General features: G+C 43.5%; 1 protein-coding gene across 2 annotated transcripts in view; it reads right to left on the reverse strand.

The window, feature by feature from the left end:
• Positions 1 to 882: 882 nt before the first annotated feature.
• Positions 883 to 16,308, reverse strand: part of LOC138265682 (galactose-3-O-sulfotransferase 2-like) — a 361,079-nt gene continuing 345,653 nt past the window's right edge. For both annotated transcript variants that reach the window (XM_069213610.1, XM_069213612.1), the window contains exon 4: positions 883 to 3,862. In XM_069213610.1, the coding sequence (XP_069069711.1) occupies positions 2,939 to 3,862 (924 nt within the window). In that variant the 3' untranslated portion in view covers positions 883 to 2,938. The remainder of the gene's footprint in view (positions 3,863 to 16,308) is intronic.

Raw genomic sequence — 16,308 nt, forward strand, 5'->3', positions numbered from 1 at the left:
CACATACACCATTCCATTGGCAGCTTCACTGATCCTGGCGCTGAACCTTCAGCCAGCGAGAGGATTGCCATGCAGACAATAGGCAGACCCTTGCCAACGTTCTCAGGTATGGGTCAGGGTCCTTCTCTAAGACCTGGATAGACAGAAGGGTTACCTCTGCTATGCTCTCAGATTTTAGACACAGGGTGTAGGTAGTAATATTTAGGTTTTTAGGGTCATACTAAGATGATGGGGTTCTTTATCTTCTTCACTCTGATTGTACTGATGATCACTGTCTTATGTTTCAAACGCCTAATTGTTGCAGCCCAAGCTTTTTATAATAGGAAGCAATCGCTTCAATAAATGCATTAAAATCCATTTTGCATCTCTCGTTCTGAGTAACTGAGTGAAAGGGGTTTGATCTGTTCACCACTTTTTCCCTGAGGAATCCGAGTGTCTTGCTTAGCTTGCCAGAAATCACCTTTCCTTTCTAGGGTTGAGTGAGGCACTGTGGGCTAGTGAGGAGTTAGGCCAACAGCTTCCTGATGATGTGGGACAGACTCGGTCATACACACTCTGTGGTGTTGCCACCCTAAAACATGCAGTCTTATTACTTAAAGAGAAACAGCCCAACACCACATTATTACAGTGGGAAGGTGAAGGTAATTTTCAATTTGGTGGGGTGGTAAGGAATCATCATCATGTTTCCAGTTTATCTTATAGAATCTGTAATGTATTTGTTGTGAACAATTGGATTTGAACTGAGAGGGGTGGAGCAGTTAAATGCAGACAGTTGGTTAATGCCACCCCATCTCTAGGTAGCCCGGTCCATATGCCATGCATTGCAACATACCCTCTCTCATACTTGCAGTATACCAAATAAAGTACAATAAAAACACCAGATCTTTTACATTTTCTCTTTAATTTGCTTTAGTCTTTATAGTGTACATAATTGGAAAATAGTTGCAGTCCTATTTACAGTGAAAACAGTTATTTAAGACATTTATACATACAGCACCTTTTCAGAAACCACTGGGAATGATGACTATGACACTGAAACTGTTTTTTCAATAGAAAGATGCACACAAGAAATCTTGTTTTCTTTTCACTGCAACTATGCAATGTTTATAGACTGCTTACAGCATGCGGCCTGGCAATAACAATGTGAAAGGAAATGATTTAGAGTGTGGTTACTCCGTCAGGGCAATGGAGTATTTTACGCTGTCGCCATGATGGAGTAACCACATTCTAGTGGGCCTGATTTAGAGTGCACCAAAAAGGGTACTCTGTCCCCAAAGAGGCAGAGTACTCTTTCCGTCATACTGAAGGCCCATCACCTCATTTAGTGTCGAGTGGGCCTTCAGTATGTCTGTAGGAGGAGACTGCTCTGTCTTTGCCACTGTGATGCACCTCTGACCGCCTGACAGATTAAGGGCCGTCAAAAGTTGTTTTGTCATTTGTCCAATCAGCCTATTTAATATGAGCAAAAACATTACTAACTTTTACCTTTGCTTACTCCATTCAAAATCTGGTGGTAAATGACAACATTTCAATGACCCCCACGCTCTGGAGGAAACCTCCCAGGTGAGGGGTTCATAGTTTTTTTTATTTTCAAAAACAAAACCCTGCTTCAGGATTTTCTGATTTTCTTTTTGAAAATAAAAAAAATAAATTGGAAGTGTGCCTTACAGATCTGTCATGCTGACAGAGCATTATAGCACACTTTCAATGCATTGACAGGAACCTCTGTGAAGGCAGTTCCTTTCAATGTAGGAGCTGTCCGCTGCTGCAGTGAACATCTCTAGACTTGGAGTGCAGTTACTTCGTCATTGCGATGGAGTAAAATACTCCATTATCCTGACGTAGTAACCATGTACAGAGAGAGACAGATTCTACACTGGGCCCCTACAATATTGGAAGTGTGCGGCTGAGGGTTATTTTTACCCAATGCTCTCCCTAGAATCCTGATAATAATGGTTCATGTTTACACTGTTAACCCATGATGACTGCCTTTATTATTGGCCCTTTTTAATACAGTCCTCTAGTGCTAAGATTATTCTTTTCTTGGTCTGTGAGGTTGGTAAGTAATGGACTGATGCTAGTACTCCATTAGGGTGCTGGATTATTTTATTACATCATCCTGATGGAGTAACCACACTCCAAAATTACCCCTCGATAATTCAATAGAAACATGACCTTTTGATGGTTTGTATTATTGTTCTTAATGCACTCTGAACTGTATTTTATTGATTTAAATGATTTTATTAACTATGCATGTATCGCTTTTATGGTTTTTGAAAAACCAAAATAAAGTATTACCCTCAACTGGGGAAAAAAAGTAAAGCACAAGTAAAGTACAGCATCTTGTGGTAGTGAATGCAGCATCTCTGGAACCTAAGGTGTGATACCCTGTATGTTGCCCGTAGGTCCTACAGACTGGAACCAGAGGGGCTAAAAGGAAAACATCTTCAGATAAAGGAAATAAGTGAATAGCCATGCTGCCACTCACTTGCAGGTGTGACAGAGATCCATCCTGTCACTACAGGCAGTTCTTTTAATAGGAAGAGGTCCTAAGCAAGTGAGAAGCAGCTTAAAATAAAAAAAAGGTTTGAAAACATTTCTCGAGTTTATGTTAGCCTGTTCTCGAGAGAGAGTACATACCCCTATTGGGCATGGACTATCTTAAGGAAGAGGGAGGTAACCAGAGTTCAGAAAAGTGGAGTATCAAGTTGTATAGTGAACCTAAATAGCCATCAAAGTGCATCATGCATACCTGATACTGGATATTGATCTTGATCAATCATAAACAAGTAACCTGCATGATCTCCTTTTGTGACTGTTGGAATTCATCATAAATGTTAGTCTCTGGCATGAAGGTTGCTTGAACGATTCATCCTTGGCAGAATATAATACAAACCGCTCTTTCTTTGAGAAACAGTATGTTGTTTTTGTTTACCAATCACAGGCGAAGCCTCTTGGAATTGTTCTGTGAAAGACGGTGGACAACACCTGGGAAACGTTCATTTGGCCTCATAGATGTGTTATTGGAAATTTTATTTGCTCGTTTTTGGTGGGCTAGTTTGATTTTTTCAAGGGCTTTTGCCTTTTCTGGGAACTGCTTCTTGTACAGGAGGCTACTGTACTGAAGCTCTGGCCTGATCAGACTCTCGCACAGTTGCCTCTTTTCCTTGTTGAGTCCTGCTTTAACATTGTAACCTTGGATCCGGGCCCTTCCATACTGCAGAGGGACCAGTGACTCATCCTTGATGCTCTTCGGATCCACTTTGCTACCTTCTTCAAGGCATGTCTTGGCAAGTTGCTCTCGCCTTTGACGCAGCTGTGCAACTTCTTGCTTCATCCGGTCCCTACCTACAAACCTGTCAATCTTCTCCCAGAATGTCCTGTTAAAGTAATTATACAGCTCCCAGTCCAGTTTGTTCCAGCTCTTTACTTGCTCTGCAGTATTCTCAGAAAGAGTCAACCTGGTGCTGTCGTCCCTGCTGTTCAAGGGGAAGGACAGTACATCATTAATCTTCCAGCAGAGCGCCTCCTTCAGAAGAATCATAGACTCATCGAAGTACTCAGCAATAAGAATCAGGTTGAAAATGGCGTCAATTGCCAGGATGTTCATCTGAGAATATATGGTTGAGGAATTTCCATTGTTGTTAAAGCCAAAGTCAAAGGTCATGAGGTTCTTGGCATAATGACTGTCGTGGTCCCTGGGAGTGTAGAAGAGAGATGGGTCAGCTAGAAATTCCTCCAATGTTTTTGTTCTGGAGAAAGCAGAGATGGCCTTGTAGTAGGCAAAAGAAGACTCCATGAGCTGGACTGGATTACGCAAGATAGCAAAGTAAAATGTGTTGTACGGCATTACTTTCTCAACCTGCAGAAAGGGAGAGGGGGGAAAGATCAAAAAAGGAAAACATGAGAATTCAACAATCACCATTTCTATTTATGATGTTTCTGTTTTCAGATGGGTTCCCTGACAGGTTTATCGTCATGAATTAGATATTTTAAGTGAGGCAAAAACTCACCACAGGTAGCTACAGTATGCTTTCCACAGTAGAGAAATATACTATGTTCAAATATTCATAGAGGAAAAACTATATAAAGGAAACATGTGTTGCGACTATGCCATGAAAATGAGTCTAGTATTCTGCTAAATTCCAGTGGTTGTATATTATATTCCACCTCTCGGTGATACATTTGAGAATGCCTGACCTTCCACTGTTTGACCGCCTGTGGCTTTGATCCTGTAGATGTCAGACCACTTTTTCACCAATAAGTCAGGCAAGTTGCCAGGCCTAAAATCCTGCAATTTTCTAATAGTTCTAAGTATTTCAGGAACCAAATCCGAAAAAGCAGCACAGGGTCTTATTTAAATTGAGGTGATAATGGAAAATAATCAAAATTTCTGAAGGGCGTACTAATTCCAAAGGAGAATTCACCTGCAATTCCCACCATTAAACTACACTTCATTATTGAAGGATATTCCATCAGTTGAATCTCCTCTGAAATTAGAACTTGCTACGTAAATTGGAGTATGTTTTATTATCGCTCAACTTTACATCTGACACCTCAGCTTATTCTTTTGTGCTCACATAACTCCTTTCCAATATACCAGCTGGTTCTATTGCCACTGGTCAGTAAGTAATGGAGTTATTTAGACTTTGACAGATGGTCTGCCAGCCTGCTAAGTGAGCTAGTACCACCTGGCCAATGATAGATCCTCACTTGCTAGGCAGTGGCCCTTAGGTTTCGAAGGGAGCCTGCCTGTGAAAACCTGTTCTGGACCATTAGTACACAGTGGAAACGTATTACATAGTCGTTTTCTATAGGGAGTAGGTTTTGCTAATAACTTTGGCACCATTTGAATAATCTTCATAAAACTTTCCAAAAAAGGTTCATTCATCTCAGCTCCTTTATGGAAGGTTTTAGGGTGATCCATCCAGCAGGAGCACAGCAATAGAGGGTGTACCAAAACACAATTTTTTTGTGCTATTTCTTATAGAATCTTTGGGAAGTGATACAGAAAAATGGCTATAAAGAATTACACCAAATGTGGCAAAAGGTTAAACCTTTACTCGGAAAGAGTGCTTTTTCTGAAATTAAAAGTCAAAATATTGCGATATCTGGACAGTTGGTACTGCAGTACTCGTACAATATGCAAGTTAAAAAAAATAAAACACTCTGAGTGGTCGACAAAAACTTTTTACCTGTTGGACCCTAGCAATCCCACTCAGCAATCCGACTGGCTGACCCCAATATCACCAGAAATGTTGCAGCTACTATTTCAGGACTCATTCTTCATGTTCTGAATGTTTTAAAATATAATATGCAATGACGTAGGGTAGGGGTACCCAAACACCATGATTCTTGTGAGGAAGAAGACCTCACTCTTTGGGCTAGAAGTGAAAAATAGAAATCCCTGATTCGGGTCCTGTGCTTCTTTTGTGGGTCCCAGTGATGCCCAGCGGGACATCTGCAGGACCCAGCACAGCCCTCCTGGCAGTACCCCAGGGTACCACGTGACCGTGCAAAAATTAAAACGTTAAGCTTGCATTGTCCCTTGGTACCCTGGAGGGCCACTTCTGCAGTGAAAGCACAGGAGTAATACTCTACTGTGAAATTTCTTTTTTTTTTTTTATTGAAAATGTAGGCGGTTGTGCACTCATTGAGGATGGTCAGCAATTAAGCGATTTGGCTACCTGTGGGGGGTGTGGTGCAAGGCCTGGCCACAAGTCTGGCCCTGCAGCCAACTCCCCACCATGCTTGGCCAAAGGCAGTGAGCATTTGGGGGTTGGCCGCTCATGGAGGGTTGGAAGCAGGGCCTGGCCACAGACCAGACCCTGCATCCAAACCCCTACAAAGCACGGCCAAAACTTGTGCTCAGTGAAGGAGTTGGATAAAAAACAAACAGAAATTCACTGAAAAAATGAAAGGTTAAAGTGACGTTATAGTTAGGTATGGCAATAAAATCTCACTTTACCTAAAAGAATCCCTTAAAAATTCAATGAAAAAAACCAAAACAGGTTAAAGTAACATTATAGGTAAGGTACTCGATAGAGCAGGAATGCGCCATATTTACTAACATATAGAGCATTGCTGCTCTCTCTCTAGCGCCAACGCAGGCAGGCCTATGCCATGGGCAAGGGTGCTCGCATACAGGCAGTATTGTTTTTGTGCAGGAAAGGACACTTTCCTGCACAAAAAACAATCCTCAGAGGCAATTTCCTCTTTCTATGTGTGCTGCAGAATGCAGCACTCGTCGAAAGAGGAAATAATGAGGAAAAATAAACACATTTCTTCTCATTACGCCTCTGTTGGGAAGGTATAGCATTTTGATGCATTCCCAGGTTTACTTGTAAATCTGGGAATGCGCCAAAATACATGAGTGGATGCATGGGAATACCTACGCTCCAATTAAGTAACACCTTCCCAATCCACAGTAAAGCAAGCCAGTGACTTGTGCTGCCTTGCGTTACTCTGGATTTACTAAGCCAAGCAAAGCCATGCAAGATGGCTTTGCGTAGCTTAGTAAATCTCACTGAAACCTTGCGTTGCCTTGTAAAGCAATAGCAATGTAAGGGCTTTGTAAATCTGTGCCTAAGATTTTTGCTTACATTAAAAAAACCCTAACAAGTCACTGAAAAAAAACCCAAAGTTAAAGTGATGGTGTAGTTAGGCCTTGTAATAACACAAAACTATTGTTTTAAAACAAAAAAACAGAAATTCACCAGTAATAGTTTGATGAGCTAACTGTAACTTGCGCCTCTGCCATGCACTGCTTATGACCTCACATATTACAGCAATTATAACATGTTAAATGACATAATTGATGACATCACAAATGACTTCACAAATTACATCATTAATGACATCACTGATGACATCATACATTTATTGTGGCAGTGTCCTATAGGGTTGTCCTATGTCTGGCCTTAAATAATACAACTCAATACAGCTGTGACAACAAAAACTGGGGTGGCAAGAGATATGCTGGCACTTGTCTATAGTTTCAAATGCTACTGTTCAATTTTCATGGGTGCACAGTAGACTAGGCAGCCACTCCCATGCCTACGAGTCCAGTGACAATGTCTTCAAAAGCAACTTAATCCTATAGATGGCACACCAGGCTCTCCCGAATAATGTCACCTTCCTGTTGTAACATTTCTTCTTTTATTAATTACTCCAAATATTCAAATTCCAGACAGTCAACTTGTATTCTATCAAGGTTCATATATACTGTTTCACAATTTCACAATGTTCTCCATTTCTATGTCCTTCCCTGAACCACATTTGTTTAAGTGAGCTTACTGTGAAGCATGCACAAGGAGGCAATTATGTTCCATAAGTGCAGGAAATCAGAGTGTTCCACGGGTAAATATATAAGGCCATACAAACTAGGGATATTTATACTGCATCCGAAGTCCTAAACTGGTGTAAAGAGAATTGCACTTCATTGTGGTAAACAGTGAAACATGTGGCTCAATGGAGGACTTCAAAATAGTGGATATTAATAAATTAATTTTACTCATGGTGTATACTTATCATTTTCTAGCCCTGTTGAATTCAAACAGTACATATGGATCATGACAAAACATATGTTGGCTGACTGGAATTTCAATATTTGAAGTAACTAATAACAGAAGAATTATTTCAGCAGGAGCGTGACACTACAGGTAAAGACAATTTTCTATTCACGTTAATGGGAAATCCCACTTAAATACTACACATGACCTGAAATGTTAAATCAACGGATTAACAGGTATACATTTGCCACTGTAAAGGCACTTTCTTTCAGGCTCTATAGACTGCACTCTATAGTTTCATATGATACACTAGAAACTTTCCTGAGGAGGGCACAGGGGCATACAACCTTACAGCCAGGAATACACCAGTGAGTAAGAAACCACCTCTAATTGTAATTGTAATTGTATTTATATAGTGCTTACTACCCTTGATGAGGCGTCAAAGTGCTTTTCAGCGAGTAGCACACTACTCGGGGACCCAAAAGGATCAGTGGTGGATAAGTATAGGGAAATGTGTAGGCGGTATTAGTATTAATATAGGGAGGTATGAGTTCATTTGAGCGGAGGACATGAGTTTGTTAGATTGAACAGAATAATGTAGGGATAGAGGAGGGAAGAATCCAGAAGTGTAAATTGGGAGATCACAGTAGTACGATTAGGTTTGGGATTAGTAAAGAAGAGATGGAGGATAGAAGAGTCTGTAGAAAGGGATTAGTGAGATCTTAGTAGTAAAATGAGGTTTGGGAAAAATGAGAAATCCATACATTCTACATTGCTCAACAATCTCCAAAGCCTCACAGTCTTCAGCGAAGTTCTGGAAATAAACATCCACACTTTATAAATGTGTTCGCTGCATAAAATTTGTCTGTAGCACTGTTTTACAACTATTTTATAAAGCAATGTGACCGTATACCCATTAATGACATCTCAAATTACATCATTGATGACATCACTGATGACATCATGAAGGAATCATCCAATGAATGGTATATGCTTATTATACTAGAAGGTATTCAGCAAGGTACATATAGCTGTTCTACTGCTAATGGATGTAAGCTTTAAAAGTTGTTTTAACTACATTCATCTCAGTAATAAGAATGCATTTTAAATTGCAGATAGAACGATGACTTGAACTGTAGGTACGGTTACTATAGTAAATTTATGCCTATAGAACAGAAACTAACAATAAAATCTACCAAAAATAGATACATCTGATAATTTGCTCTAATTTTAAAATCGGACCCCAACCTACTAACTAGCAAAACGGACCAAAACAGGACAAAAAAACGTATTTGAAAAATAGAAAAAGAAGGTACTCTTGCTAGAAAAACGAGCCTCCTCATACTGGTGCACCATGAGCTTTTTTATACACATCACCACCTACAGCTTCTAAATAAGCTTCAAAACCCTCTCTCCATTGTGCCCAATCCAATATTGGTTCACCAGAATCTATTAAGAAAGTTGGAAGTTCAATAATACCTTCCATGCTGTGGAAAATAAAATTGAAACACCTCTGTTAGAAATGGGTTCTCTGGTTGGCAGTCAGTTTGCACTCTGTCCAAGCAGGGTCCCTTACTCTCATCAGGGCAATGGAGAAACACACTTAGATAACCCCTGGTTACTCCCTTGATAGCGTGGCACAAGCAGTCAGGCTTATCTCAGAAGCAATGTGTAAAGTATTTGTACCAACACACACAGTAATACAGTGAAAACACTACAAAATGGGCACCACAGCAGATTAGAACAATAGGCAATATTTATCTAAATCAAACAAGACCAAAATGACAAAAATCCAACATACACAAGTTAAGCTATGATTTTTCAAAAGAATAAGAGTCTTACTCCATTGAAAACAATGGAAACGTTGATCTTACACAAATTACTTGGTTTGCGTCAAAAATAAAGCAGCACGGGCGAGTGTGCATCTGAAAAGTCAGTGATGCATCGATTCCTTACTCGCAAGTGATCCCGTGCGTCGGTTCTCCGGTCGGGTAGGCGATGCATCATTTCTCTCCCTTGCAAGAGAGCGATGCGTTGATTTCTGGACAGGGCACCTTGGATCCCCGTCGATTTACAATGACTTTGACGCCCAGGGATGATGCGTGAGAAATCCGGTCGCACAGTGTTAGATAACCATACTGCATGGAGGTTGCGTCGTTATCAGCAGCCGTAAGTGGGTGTTGCGTTGTTTCTTCAGCCGCGATGCGTCGATCTCCCAGCCGCGATGCAGGTGGAGCGACGATTTTAGCCACGAAGCGGGTGGCACGTCGTTTATTAGCCACATTGCAGATGGTGTGTCAAAAATGTCCCCCATGGCATTCTGTGCGTGGATTTCAGCTCTTGTTCTGCCAACTTCACCTTTCATGGACCCAGGGACTGGATAGGGCACCACTTGGCAGGAGTCTCAGCAAAGACTCCAGGTGCTGGCAGAGGAAGTCTTTGATGGCCCTGAGATTTCAAAACAGGAGGCAAGCTCAGTTCAAGCCCTTGGAGATTCTTCTCAATCAAGAATGCACAACAAAGTTCAATCTTTGTCCCCTTTCACCAGCAGAAGCAGCAACTGCAGGATAGCCCAACAAAGCAGAGTCACATGCAGGGGCAGCACTTCTCATTAGCTCTTCAGCTCTTCTCCTTGGCAGAGGTTCCTCTTGGTTCCAGAAATGATCTAATGTCTGGGGTTTTGGGTCCAATCCATATACCCTTTCTGCCTTTGGAGTAGGCAAACTTCAAAGGGGAGACTCTGTTGCTTACAGGATCCTGCCTTGCACAGGTCAGGTCCCAGACACACGCCAAGGGGTTGGAGGCTGCATTATGTGAGGGCAGGCACAGCCCATTCAGGTGTAAGTGACCATTCCTCCTTCCACTCTAGCTCAGATGGCCATTTAGGATATGCAGGCTATACCCCAGCTCCCTTTGTTTCACTGTCTAGAGGTGGTTCACAAACGGCCCAGCTGTCAGTTTGACCGAGACAGGGAATCCATAAACAGGCAGAGTCAGAGAATAGTTAAAGCAAGAAAATGCCTACTTTCTAAAAGTGGCATTTTCAAACTAACAATCTAAAAAACAGCTTCACTAACATGTATTTTTAAATTGTGAGTTCAGAGACCCCAAACTCCAAATTTCCATCTGCTCTCAAAGGGAAACTGAACTTTAAGGATATTTAAAGGCAGCCCCCAAGTTAACCTCTGAGAGAGATAGGCCTTGCAACAGTGAAAACCAAATGTGGCAGAATTTCACTGTTAGGACATGTTAAACACATCAGTACATGTTCCACCTTTAACATACACTGCACCCTGCCCACGGGACTACCTAGGGCCTACCTTAAGGGTGCCTTACATGTATAAAAAGGGATGGTTTAGGCCTGGCAAGTCGGTACACTTGCCAAGTTGAATTGGCAGTTTAAAAATGCACACACAGACACTGAAGTGGCAGGTCCGAGACATGTTTACAGGACTACTTATGTGAATGGCACAACCAGTGCTGCAGGCCAACTAGTAGCATTTGATTTACATGCCCTGGGCACCTCTAGTGCACTTCGCTAGGTACTTACTAGTAGATTAAATATGCCAGTCATGGAAAAGCCAATTTACACAGAAACACTTGCACTTTAGCACCAAAAAAAGAGTCCAGCACACATTCAAAACATGGGAAGCAGAGGCAAAAAAGACAGGGGAGACCACGCCAAGGATGCCAGGTCTAACAGCTCCCAAGAACTATATCCCTAAATACAGCAGGTTATGCTATCATAGCTGCCAAGGTCTCAGATTGCTATGTATGACATTTTCATATTTTCAGTGTAATTATGAGTGACATCCACGACTATACTAACACTTTCACACAGGCAAAATCAACCAATGAAGACTAAGGAAGCATATAAATATGAGATATTACACCCGTTTCAGTTAGGAGACGATCTAACAAGATCTTGAAACTACAGCAAAGCACCAGAAATTGAAGGGCAAATCAATAATTACTCTGAGTCACTGTCAGTTGAGTAGAGCGCTGCCCAGCCTGCTGATGCAGTAGCCTGAGCCTGGAGAGCAGTGAGCTACAGAGACTCAACCAGGTTGTGAATTAAATTATATTTTCGAGAACTAAATTTGTTTAGTGCTAATAAATATTAAAATCAATATTTAGGGCCTGGTTTCGAGTTTGGCGGGTGGCGGAGGCCACCCGCCAAACTCTTTCAGACAGAAAAGCGCCACTCTGGTTTTCCGCCCGCCGACCCTATAGTGAGTTTTCCGCTGGCCCAATGGAATACTCACCACAACTTTGACGCTGGCTTGTAATCGAACCAGAGGCATTGTTGCAGTGCATCAGGTGCAGCAGCACACGTAGTATTTTTCACTGCCTGTAATTCGGGAAGTGAAAAGCGTGATGGAGCTGTCCATGGGGCCCCTGCACTGCCCAAGCCAAGTGCAGGGGCCCCTGGGACCCTGTCTCCGTCAGCCTACTTGCAATCTCCAGGGCAGTGCTGTCCACTGGCAGCAACCTGGCAGTGCTGGAAGTCGGACCATGGCCGCTCCGCCACGGTCGTAACATGGAGGCTGGACTGCTGCTCTAGAGGCGGTCCGACCTCCACCGAGAGTCTGGCGGTCCCAGGACCGCCAGACTCATAATGAGGGCCTTGGTCTCTGAGTCACAGCTGAGAGCATGGCATCAGCCTAAGTAGAGCGGTAAGCTACAGACTCAGACTGCAAATGAAATATTTTCAAGAACTAAGTTCAGTGCTAGTATTTTAAACATCAAAGTCAATAATTTTACTGAGGCACTGTCAGCTGAGTGAAAGGAGCTCTGTCCGGCCCTTTATGGCACTAGCACCACCTGAGGAGAACAGTGACTGAGCTACAGTCGGCAGGCTCTGGCTGATGCTGTAAATTAAGTATATTTTCAAGTGAGGTTAATATATCACAGACCTGTCGGTGAGTGCCACCGGTCCAGACAAGTCTCTGGCATCAGGTCGGTCGTGCGGCATCATGAGAGGCTCCAACTGGTGGCACAGGCAGAAATAGAGCAAGCAGCAGTAGCTGCCAAATTAAAGGAACAAAACTGCTCATGGGTGCCGGCAGCCCGCCTCACTAGTAACTTAAGGTCCTGCCTCGATGGACACATATTACTCCAATCAAGTGACGCCATGTCACGTGAATGCCGCTGCAGTGAATGCTGCCTCCCCTAGGCCTGGCCGGCGTGACTGAACCTACACGACCAGACCTGGGTAGCACTGCACAGTTCGCAGTAGTGGAGTCTCTCACACCCTGACTCTGCCAGCGCAGCACGCCGTCCGCGCTGCTTGTTCAATGAGTCAGTGCTACTTGTATAGAGGCACTCCTGTCACTGCAAGGAGGCTCAATAAATATGTGACTTTGCATTTTAGTGTGGTGTTGCAGAACGCCACACTAAAGTGTGTTTAACCCCTGATGCGTGGTACTTGGCAGGGCTGCAATTTACACCCTCTGCACGAGCATCACTAAGATTTCAGGAACACTATTTCAACATGTACAAATATAAATACACACATATATAACATTTGACTTTGCCTGCTGTCCAAGTTGTTTGAATCATCGATAATGTGCTCCGCAAACTTTAAGTATAAAACATGTTAATGTTACAAGGTTTGCAAATAGCTGAATGTACTCCACAACACACAGTGTGGCACTCAAACAACGGCTATCGGCTATTACTGATGTGCGAATCACTGACTTTGGTCAACTAGCTTCACCCAGCATGGCCACCAATTAACACACATATCAATAGATGTGTGCCATCAGTCTGTTCCTGCGCTGACACTCTTAGGTGTGTTTGTGAAGCTGTTGATATACCAGTGCTGGCCAAGCGCATTAGTCTCCCTTGTGCATTGTGACTAGTGTGGTAATTCACTACTCGCAGAGCCTCCTCTGCTGGTCTTTTCGTGTCTGGATTAGGCTGGGCCTCATGCTGAAAACTCCTTATAAAAAATGCTAGACACCAGATGCCCCACAACAGCTTTAGTCTCCCTTCACACGAAGGACAGGTCACCAGCCCTTTACAATACCTACAACATAGGCAGAGATGACCTTTGGTTGCAAATCCTTCCTGAACTTTCTTCACTAGTCTGCAGCAAAACACACATGGCAGGGCTCCAGACTTCTTCCCGAGTGGCCTCTTCGTCGCCAATATGGAATTATTTTGTTTTAGAAAATAGTACAACACATGCCATAGCTGCGAAGGTTTCATATTGCTTATGTGTGACATTTTCATAATGTCATTGCAATTATAAATGACATTTCAACTACTATAAGTGACACTTTTTTGCAAGCAAAATCAAGCAATGACGAGGAGGGAGACATATATGAATATCAGAAATTACACTCATTTGAGCAACGAGAAACTCTAAGATCTTAAAACTGCCGAAAAGCATCAGAAATGGAAGGACACTAGTAGCAAGACCTTGCTCCTATGATACGGCCGGTGGAGTGTTTTATTAATGGAAGTACAGAAGGGTTCTGCTTCATTATGCACTTTGAAATTCAAATGTCTGATTTCAGGAGGGGCAGGCCTCAAGTCGGGAGAGGGTGACTGAGGCATGCACATTAGCCTAGGTCAAAGAGCAGCCGCAGGGCCCGGCTGTATCATTATTTCTGTGTTGAAATCAAAAAGCGGCCTTGCCTTGCGACTGCCACAGAACAGTTTTATATATGTGTGTCAAGTTGCGACAGGCACATGGTCACTCAGTGAAGTGTTCACTTTTAATAATTTAATATATGTCAGTTGCAGTACCGCAAGCACAATCATCCATGTCAGGTATCAGTATCATGTGCGTCACAGAGAGAGTCACAACAATCAATTGGCAATTTAACATGGGCGTAGTGAAGTCATTCCATTATGTTTACTTTTAATTTTGTTCATGCTGTTTTGTATACAGTCACACTTAAAGAAAGTGGCAGCAGAGCTTTCACTTACTGATGATTGGACACCTACTGGCCCAGGCTGCCAACGCTGATGCCTGGTGGGCTGGCTCCGCAGGGGTGATGCACCCCAGCTCAGTGACTCAGATTTGGACTACAGAGGAGCAGCTGTGGCAGTCTGCTGCGATCGAGTCTCTGTTACAAGCAGGGGTTCCGTGCTGGCGCCGTGGGTTCCATTGGGTCCCAACTTCTTCGTTGGGCGGGCGGTATAGCTCAACCCGAACTGTTTTTTGCAGCCATCACAGCAGGGTGAGAGCCAGCCCCGAGGGGGTCATGGGAAATTATTTCCTGCAAGTAACCTCATGATCCCCTATCGCTGCCTCAGCTGCCTGGGCCTGTGGCAAGCAACAGAGGACTTAGCTGCCTCTGCATGCTGATGGCACCGCACATTAAACTTTCTGCCAAAATGCCATTCTAACCGCATGCAGTGACTCACTTGACACAGCACTAGTACCCTAACTGCGCATTCTAAACTGTCTGGCATGGGACACTCACTGGCTGTGACATCAGTAAGTTCTGAACATGTGTCAGCCGGCCCAGCGGGGGTTGTGCCAGTCTTTGTTACTAAACTTAGATACATTGTAGCACTGTAGTACTACTTGAATACTAGCAGATCTAGAGCCAGCAGCCCACCCTTATCCTGCCAGGAGCAGACCGAGCATGCAGAGTGGTGTCCATGCATTGGTATTGCATACAGGGCTTGGCATTGGGATGAGTGGGATGTGATGGTGGGGTGTGTGGGAGGTGGTGGAGTGATGTGAGTGAGGGTGAGGGTATGTGATGGCATGCAGGTGGGGGGGTGATAGTAGTATATAGTTGATTTACCAAAGTCCAGTCCTCCTCCTACTCCAGCCAGGCCCTCATAATGCATGATTGCCAAGACTTGCTTCTCCCATGTTGTTAGTTGTGGGGAAGGAGGTGGGGGTCCACCACCAGTCCTGTGTACAGCGAGCAGGTGTCTTGCTGCAATGGTACGTACCTTCCCCGGTAGGTCATTCTACCTCTTCCTGATATCATCCCTTGTTCTGGGGTGCAGTCCCACGGCATTGAACCTGTCCACGATCCTCTGCCATAGCTCCATCTTCCTAGCAATGGATATCTGCTGCACCTGCGCTCCAAATAGCTGAGGCTCTACCCTGATGATTTCCTCCACCATGACCCTTAGCTCCTTCTCAGAGAATCGGGGGTATCTTTGTGGTGCCATGGGTGTTGTGTGAGTAGTGTGGGTGAGTGTGTGTAGAGTGATGTGTTCGGGTGTGTGTTGTAAGGTGCGGGGTTGTGTAGAGGTGATGGTGGTGTGTGGCTCTGGTCTTGTCTGTGGTCGTGGTGTCTATCTCGTGGCAATTGTTTGTAGTTGTAAAGGGTTGTGGGTAGTGTGGGTATGTGTTTTCTAGTGGTGTGGTTGTGTGGGTGTGTGGGTGTAGTGTGTGTATGTGTGTCAGGTGTGTGTAGTTTGAATTGTCCAATGTGGTGTTGTTTTGTTTGTGTGTATTTTGAGCACAGCGGTATGTGCTGCCAATGGTTTACCACCATTGAATGTCCGCCGTGGTGATTCGTGGGTCATAATGTGATGGGCGTAGTTCTGTTGGCATAACAGTATGGGTTTGGATACCGCCAGTTTAACACTGACTTTTGGTGTGGCAGACTTGTGTCTGTGACTGAATAGTGACGGATTGGTGTGTGTGCGCCATCATATGGTGAGCCGATATCCGCCGCCTCAGTGGTATGTTGGCGGCAGTCAGCATGGCGGTAAGTGGGATTTACCACCAATGTCATAATGAGGGCCTTAGTCTAGGTACAGTATTTTGCACTGGAAAAGTACACTTCACAATCAAAACCTATGCTAGACAGAA

This window comes from Pleurodeles waltl, chromosome 11, assembly GCF_031143425.1.
Source record: "Pleurodeles waltl isolate 20211129_DDA chromosome 11, aPleWal1.hap1.20221129, whole genome shotgun sequence".
Taxonomy (NCBI): Eukaryota; Metazoa; Chordata; class Amphibia; order Caudata; family Salamandridae; genus Pleurodeles; species Pleurodeles waltl.